The sequence below is a fragment of the Cyprinus carpio genome, chromosome B18, assembly GCF_018340385.1.
Source record: "Cyprinus carpio isolate SPL01 chromosome B18, ASM1834038v1, whole genome shotgun sequence".
In the NCBI taxonomy this organism is placed as follows: Eukaryota; Metazoa; Chordata; class Actinopteri; order Cypriniformes; family Cyprinidae; genus Cyprinus; species Cyprinus carpio.
Genome location: NC_056614.1, coordinates 24632352 through 24641431, shown reverse-complemented (window position 1 = coordinate 24641431; position 9080 = coordinate 24632352). Strand labels below are relative to the sequence as shown.

The 9080-nt window shown below is 40.9% G+C and overlaps 1 protein-coding gene across 1 annotated transcript in view; it reads left to right on the top strand.

The window, feature by feature from the left end:
• The window catches only part of garre1 (granule associated Rac and RHOG effector 1), a 35189-nt gene extending 31031 nt beyond the window's left edge, over positions 1–4158 (top strand). Inside the window, exon 14 of the mRNA XM_042744539.1 lies at positions 1927–4158. Within this exon, the coding sequence (XP_042600473.1) occupies positions 1927–2250 (324 nt within the window). The 3' untranslated portion in view covers positions 2251–4158. The remainder of the gene's footprint in view (positions 1–1926) is intronic.
• The last annotated feature ends 4922 nt before the right edge of the window (positions 4159–9080 follow it).

Below are 9080 nucleotides of genomic sequence, written 5' to 3'. Positions count from 1 at the left end.
GCAGTTTTTGTTTTGTTTTTGTTCATGTGTTGTTAAAATGCTGTCAAATTAACTTAAGTTTTAAGATTTATATTGTATTCGGTGGTAAAGTTTGGATCTAACAACTTACAGATTTTGAGCAGGTTATAAAGTTGTGAAGAATTTATCCAGTTAATCAACTCTTGTTGCATGAGTCAATTGTCTTTCAGCAAAAATAAAATAAACAATTTTCTATTAAAATTAAATATATTTTTAAATTATGTGAAAAAGATTTAAATAACATCAGGCCACCATGAATGCAAAGAGTACATTTCTGTTTGAATACTTTTGTCTTTGGAAACTTTTATAAATACTTAAAACCATTTTGAACATCAGTATTTTTTCTTTGACTCTTCCGCTATGTGTTTTCTATGCATTGGCATTGTTTTGCTTTATATGAAACTTTATAACAAACTTACCTATAACTCAAATAGTAGAGTATGGCATTAGCAATGCCAGGGTCATGGGTTCGATTCCCAGGAAGCAAGATCATGGGTTCGATTTACAGGTCATGGGTTCGATTTCCAGGATGCAAGGTTATAGGTTCGATTAGCATGATGCAAGGTCATGGGTTAGATTCCCAGGTCATGGGGTTGATTCCCTGGATTCAAGGTCATGGGTTTGATTCATAGGATGCAAGATTATGGGTTCAATTCCCAGGTCATGTGTTTGATTCCCAGGATGCAAGATCATGGGTTTCTTTCCCAGGATGCAAGGTTGTGGGTTTGATTCCCAGGTCATGGGTTTTATTCCCAGGATGCAATATCATAGGTTTGATTAGCATGATGCAAGGTCATAGGTTAGATTCCCAGGTCATGGGGTTGATTCCCTGGATTCAAGGTCATGGGTTTGATTCCCAGGATCCAAGATTATGGGTTCAATTCCTAGGTCATGGGTTTGATTCCCAGGATCCAAGATTATGGGTTAAATTCCTAGGTCATGGGTTTGATTCCCAGGATGCAAGATCATGGGTTTCTTTCCCATGATGCAAGGTTGTGGGTTTGATTCCCAGGTCAGGGGTTTGATTCCCAGGATGCAAGATCATAGGTTCGAACAGCATGATGCAAGGTCATAGGTTAGATTCCCAGGTCATGGGGTTGATTCCCTGGATTCAAGGTCATGGGTTTGATTCCCAGGTCATTGGTTTGATTCCCAGGATGCAAGATCATAGGTTTGATTCCCAGGATGCAAGATTATGGGTTCAATTCCCAGGTCATGGGTTTTATTCCCAGGATGCAAGATCATAGGTTTGATTCCCAGGATGCAAGATCATGTGTTTGTTTCCCATGATGCAAGATTGTGGGTTTGATTCCCAGGTCAGGGGTTAGATTCCCAGGATGAAAGATCATGGGTTTGATTCCCAGGTCATGGGTTTTATTCCCAGGATGCAAGATTATGGGTTCAATTCCTAGGTCATGGGTTTGATTCCCAGGATGCAAGATCATGGGTTTCTTTCCCATGATGCAAGGTTGTGGGTTTGATTCCCAGGTCGTGGGTTTTATTCCCAGGTTGCAATACCATAGGTTTGATTAGCATGATGCAAGGTCATAGGTTAGGTTCCCAGGTCATGGGGTTGATTCCCTGGATTCAAGGTCATGGGTTTGATTCCCAGGTCATTGGTTTGATTCCCAGGATGCAAGATTATGGGTTTAATTCCCAGGTCATGGGTTTTATTCCCAGGATGCAAGATCATAGGTTTGATTCCCAGGATGCAAGATCATGGGTTTGTTTCCCATGATGCAAGATTGTGGGTTTGATTCCCAGGTCAGGGGTTAGATTCCCAGGATGAAAGATCATGGGTTAGATTTCCAGGATGCAAGGTCATGGGTTCTATTTCCATGGATAAAAGTTTCTTTGGATAAAATACATGAATTTAAATGTAAATATCTTGTGTTCTTTGTGTTACAGGACAGCAAAACGAAAACCTGGCCCCCTAAAGCCCCCTGGCAGCACTCCTCACACACTAACACCATGCCCAATCCCAGCTCTTCCCTCTACCAGATGACCATCCCCTCCAGCCAATGGGGAGATTCCATGCAAATGCTGCAGTCTCCGGTGTGGTCGACAGCCAATGACTGCCCTCCATCCTCCGGGATGTCCTCCGGCTTCCCGTTCACACAACAACAACAACAGCAGCAGCAGCAGGTTTCCCAGCACAAGATCCTGAGCAAAGGCTTTAAAACCTTCCCGCTCAAACCCGAGCATCGACCCTCATACCTGCACCAGTATTGAGCTGGACTTGGCTGGTAGAGGTCACTGACCCTTTTCGCATATTTTGAGTTTGAGTAATGCTCAGGATGTAAACCCAGATCGGCATTTAAAGGCTTTGAGCTTAGAGCCCAAACGGGACGCCATTAAGAGACTTTATAAAGGGGTTTTGGTCGTGTCAGGGCAGCGGAAGTATGTTATTTTATTATCAAAATGCGGCGCCGTAGAAACCTAGCTGGGATTGTTCATCTTGTGGTGTGAACCTGGTCTAGACTCCAACCTTGTAAACTAGAAGTGTTTTTTAGGGAAATTTGCATTTAACACAGTGGTTAATAACATTTTTGTACACAGATGCGTGTCAAACGTCTCCAAACAGAACGTAACTGCCTTCCACGCTGTCCAAACGATGCATGCTTCATGTTAACAGCAGCTAGTCGGACCATTTCACTGGCGACACGACTGAAGCCTTCAGTCTCGTGCCGGCGTTCGGCTTTGAGTTTACACAACTTTTTCGATATGCATGGCCACCGTGCTCACTCACAGCGCACTATCGCAGCCGCATTGCGAAGATCCGGACGTCCCACATAACGATACTGTGTTTAAATAGCTGTAACTGCCAAATGTCATGTGGGACGACCCAGACTGCAGCTCTCAGCTACTGTTCCATAGCTTGTAAATGACTCGAAAAAAGAAACGAAGAACTATAAATAATTTACTTTTTATGAAGAGGCTTTGAGCAGGCTCGGCAGAAATATAATAATCATAGCAGAGGTGTAATTTGAAAGAAATACACTACTTTTTCAACATCTGAGAGATAAAAAAAAAAAAAAAGATTAAAAATGCAAATAAAAAAGGATGTTAGCAGTAACTTTGTGCCATGTTGTTTTGAATAGCACTTGCAGATATTTTCTCTAACCAAAGTATTGTTTAGAGGGGGAAATGGTGCTTTAAATGAAAAAACAAAACAAAATGCAGTTTGGGAGCCGTAGTAGTAGTTCAATCTAGAAAAAGAAGAGAAAAACCCTTTTATTAAAAACACAAACCCTTCTTGTATGGTCTGTATGTGTTCATTTTCCCATTGGCTTTCTTCAGAACGACACTAACACTTCCCATAAAAATAACATGTATTCCTTTCAAATACGATATATTTCTTGTACAAATATTGACAGTATTAATCTTATTTTTGTATTTTCATACACATTATACCATTACTCTATAAGTTAGCATAATATAGGCTTATTATTAAGTAAAACATTATTTTCCCAAGATGTGAAGCACACATTTTTTTTTTCTTTCCTACAGAGTTTAACTGTATCTTCTTTCTACAGAGTTTACCAAATACGCCATTATAAACACTAATAAATGGTTATGGTTGGATTGGGGTGGTTTTTTTTTTTTTTTTTTTGTTATTTTGAGCCCAGATTCCTGTTGGTTTCTGTGGTTTCGGGCTGCATCTGAAAAGCCCAGAATGTTCATTTCGTGACGTTTGCCGATGCCAATGTTGCCTGTATTTATGATATGACCATGTTTTCTGAAAACTAACATACTTACCATGTTTACAGAGAATCGTTTGCTGTATATAAATATATCTTTTTACAGTTCTGTGCTTTGCACAATCAAAATGTTAGGTTCGTTGCTTCGTCCGTGTTTTCCTCCCAAACTGTTTCGGCATTTTTTTTTTTAAAGATTAAACATCTTCGATGACCTTGGACTGTAACGCTCAACATTTCTCAGCTGTGTCAAAATGGTTTACTAGTGGCTTCAAAAAATAAAAGGAGTTAAAAAAAATTAAATAAAAAGAAAGAAATGATGTTGCCCTGACTGAAGACATAAGGGGCGACTGCTTGGCTTATGTTGCTTATTGTTCACTAGAGCTGGCAACTGATTATTTCCAAGTGTACCAGCAATGCAAAAAATAAATATATAACATAACATCTGCTATCATTTCATCTTTGACTCATTTTGCATACATTTTTAGTGTTCGCATTTTCTCCTCGTTGTTGGGTTTGATCATTCTAATTTACATTACTGTATTGCTGATAAAATCTTGTAAAAAAACAAACAGAAACATGGTATAAATACTTTCTAATGACATATACGTAGATCCAGATGGAATCTCATTAGCATTTTCTGCAGAAAGAATTTAAATATGGTAAAATGTTAAATGGAGCTTAAAGTACGCTTTTATTAGAAACTAAAAGTATAATCAAATTAATGCTAAATAATTAGTAATAAAAACAGAGATGTTCTGTGGACGTCTGCTGCTTATATAAAAGTGCATGTTTATTGTGGTTTATACATTTATCATACAAAGCATTGAACTAAAAACATAAAAATGAGGGACTTCTGGAGTGTTTTTCCTCTGTCAATGCGATTCTGTGGTAGAAAAGAAAAACTATAAATAGAAAAAAATTATATATATAATATATTTTAAATATTGAATATGTGTGTGTGTAACTTAAAAATAATTCTTTTAAATTTTATATATATATATATATATATATATATATATATATATATATATATATATATATATATATATATATATATATATATATATATATTAACTATATATTTTAATTATGATTAAATAACTACAATTTACAATACAAATTTTTTATATATATGTGTGTATATATGTGTGTATGTGTGTGTGTGTGTGTGTGTGTGTGTATATATATATATATATACATATATACATACACATACAGAGAACTGAAATTGCGTTACTCTCAGACCCCTGGTGCATACAGATAACACTAACAGTAGAACATTAAATACAGATAATAAAATATGAAGTACAACTATACAAATATACAAATTGGTCATGTAAAAAGAAAGATAAGTAAAGCAGCACAAGGCACGTGGCAGATAGAGTGCAAACCAGTGAAGTAAACAGTGCAGATAAAATGATTGTGGTGCAAAAGAGCTTAATCAGATTAAAGTGTCAAAAATCTCAGAGAGCAGTTCTTTATTTAAACTGACAGAAAAGGTAGTTGAATGAGGTCAGTTAACTGCTGAAAGAGGTAGTGAGCAGACCAATGCTGCACAAAGTGTCTGGTGCAGGTCCCAGTGTGTTAATGGGAGCTGGGGGGTTGGGGGGGGGGACTGAGGTTCAGAGTGGTGCATGGGGAAAAACAGGGGAGTGGGGGCAAGGTTGGGAGGGAGTTCAGCTTCCTGACAGCCTGATGAATCAAGCTGTCCTTCAGTCTGCTGGTCCTGGCCTGAAGAAGCTGTGTGAACGGGTGGGTGGGTGGGATCACCTGCAATGCAGAGGGCTTTACGAATGAGAGGGGTTCCGTAAATGTCCTGGAGGGAGGGGAGGGAGACACCAACGATCTTCTCAGCTACTCTCACTATGCATTGAAGAGTCTTCCGGCAGGATGCGTTGCTGGCACTGTACCACACAGTGATGCAGCTCGTCAGGATCCTCTCGATGGTGCCTCTGTAGAAGGTGCACATGATGGAGGGTGGGGCTCTGGCTCTTCTCAGTTTGCGGAGGAAGTAGAGATGCTGTTGTGATTTCTTGGCCAGTGCTGCGGTGTTGTTGGTCCAGGAGAGGTCCTCTGTGATGTGCACACCCAGGAACTTGGTGCTGCTCACTCTCTCCACAGACGCACCGTTGATGGTCAGAGGAACATGCTGAGTGTGCACTCTCCTGAAGTCAACAACAATCTCCTTCACCTTCTCCACGTTCAGAGAGAGATTGTTGTCACTGCACCTCCCGGCCAGGCAGCTCACCTCGCTCCTGTAGTTTGTCTCATCTCTGTTGCTAATGAGACCCACTACAGTCGTGTCATCCGCAAACTTAATAAAGAGGTTGGAGTTGTGTGACGGTGTGCAGTCGTGGGTCAGCAGAGTGAAGAGGAGGGGGCTCAGCACACATCCTTGGGGGGCCCCAGTGTTCAGTGTGATGGTGCTGGATGGGTTGCTGCCGACACGTACTGCCTGAGGTCTCCAGTCAGAAAGTCTAACAGCCAGTTGCACAGCGAAGTGTTGAGCCCCAGCTCGACCAGTTTGTAAATGAGCTGTTAAGGGGTGATTGTGTTGAATGCTGAACTGAAGTCTATAAACAGCATTCTGACGTATGAGTCTTTTTTCTCTAGATGTGTGAGTGCTGAGTGGAGGGTAGTGGCGATGGCATCATCAGTCGAGTGGTTGGACCGATACGCAAACTGGAAGGGAGGGTGGGGGCAGACTTGATGTGGTGCATGACTACCCGTTCAAAGCACTTCATGAGAATAGGGGTAAGTGCAACTGGACAGTAGTCATTGAAGCAGGATGGAGACGGCTTCTTCGGGACTGGAATGATGGTGGTAGTTTTGAAACATGTGGGAACAACAGCCTGACTAAGTGAGATGTTGAAAATGTCTGTGAAGACATCAGTGAGTTCTGCTGCACAGTCTCTCAGTACACGCTCAGGAATGTTGTCAGGTCCTGGAGTTTTGCGTGCATTGATCCTACTGAAGGATCTCCTCACGCTGTCCGGGGTCAGCGTCATCACCTGGTCACCGGGAGGAGGTGGAGTCTTATGTGCAGTGGTGCTGTTTTGTTCCTCAAAGCGAGCGAAGAAGGCGTTCAGCTCGTTCAGCAGAAAGATGTTGCTGTCACAGGTCCGCGGTGGGGGCTTGTAGTCTGTAAAGGTCTGTATCCTCTGCCACAGGCTCCGAGTATCTCTGCTGTCACTGAATCGATGGGCTATCCTCCTGGAGTACTGTCTCTTACAACTGTACCCTCACATTTATTATAACATGTTAACAGGGAATTAAACTGACTGTCGTCTGAGATCTGTGTCTCAGGCTGGATCTCTGTGCTGGCATCAGCTATGGTTTCTGAATACACAATGTTGCGGTGCAGGATCTGCTGGTATCTGTGTGTATGATAAAGCACATACTTCAGTAAGCACACTTAAGCATCTGAAGAGACTCTTACGTACTGCACACACTCGATGGCTCGGTCCTTCTGCAGATACTCTGTGATGCATCGCATCAGCTGATCATTTTCATCCAGCAGCTGGAAACACAATGTCAGACAGTTAGGAGCCTAACTTTACTAAACACTTCAAACAATTAAAACACTTTAATTTGGGTAGGTTAAGATGATCTCCATGACCATATCAAAGCCTCAACTGTCTGTCTCTTGCTTTAAAATGTCCATATGTAAATGACCTGTCCTAACCTTTGTGTACTAGCTAAGGTTATTTGTCTTCAATTAGATGAATAAGTATTAATATGTGAATATGGTAGCTGAATATTAATGAGCTCGTGGTTTTAATGTCATAGTCATGACATTTAAAATGTAATTACGTAATATATATTACGGAAACGACAACTTAATTTCTTGTTTTGCATTTACATTTTGTTTTTAATGTAGTCAAGAGTCACTCTCAACTTATTAAAAAAAAACTCTTAATGTATTTCACAATACTTATTCTTACGTGAGGGTTTCTGACCCTGCTGACCCAGTGAGCATTTTGCTTTCCAGTGGTCATGTCTTAACTTTGCAATTTCTGTATTGCATTAGTTTTGAATATTTCTCATGAGGATTTAATCATTTTTGATTTTTCAGTCTGAGTTAAACCTCTTTTTTTGGCTCATTTTATCAGTAAAAGAAAACATGCCTAATAATATATACATACTTACACACACACACACACGTTAAATTGTTTCTATTATTTGAATCAGTCAGTAAAGCTGATGCACTGAATGAGTTTGTGAACTAAATAGTACTACTGTAGTTTATACAAGACTATAGATTACAGATTAGTGATTCACACATGCGCGACTCTGCATTTTTTGCGTTCACACCATGAACTGTATAAAAACATCATCAACACATCTCTCTTCACAGGCACCTTCCCTAATTTATTCAAGCAGGCTCTGGTAACCCCACTGCTCAAAAAACCTACATTAAACACTTCACTTACAGATAGCTACAGACCTGTCTCTCTCCTTCCATTCATAGCAAAAACACTCGTCAGGTATCATTGTTTCTCTCACAGAACAACAAACTGGATGCTAACCAGTCAGGTTTCAGGAGGGGCCATTCAACTGAGACTAAGCTACTGTCAGTCATGGAAGCCCTGCGGATTGCAAAAGCTTACTCCAAATCATCAGTTCTTATTCTGCTGGATCTATCTGCTGCTTTTGACGCTGTCAATCATCAGATCCTCCGGTCTGCCCTCTCATCACTGGGATTCCACTTCGCTGGATTGAATCCTATCTCACTGGTAGGTCTTTCATGGTGTCTCAGAGGGGAGGAATTCAAAGCACATCAACTGGTCACTGGGGTTCCTCAGGGATCAGTTCTTGGACCCCTCCTCTTCTCCAGATACACTACATCAGTGGATCCCATCATACAGTCTCATGGCTTCTCCTACCATTGCTATACTGATGATACACAGCTCTATCTTTCATTTCAACCAGATGATCCAACAGTAGCTGCACGGATCTCAGGCTGCCTGGTGGACATTGCTGCATGGATGAAAGAATATCACCTACAGCTCAACCTGGCAAAGACTGAGCTTCTTGTCTTCCTGCCACTCCAACTCTACAGTATAATTTCTCCATCCAGCTAGGTTCTTCTACAATTACCCCATCAACTTCAGTCAGAAATCTTGGTGCAACCTTCAAAGACCACATTGCAAAGACTGCTCCATCTTGCAGGTTTGGATTGCACAACATCAGAAAGATCAGCCCCTTTCTAACGGAGCATGCTGCATAACTTCTTGTCCAGGTCCTTGTCATCTCTAGGCTGGACTACTGCAATGCTCTTCTGGCTGGACTTCCATCAAGCTCAATCCAACCTCTACAAATGATTCAGAATGCAGCGGCACGACTGATCTTCAACGAGCC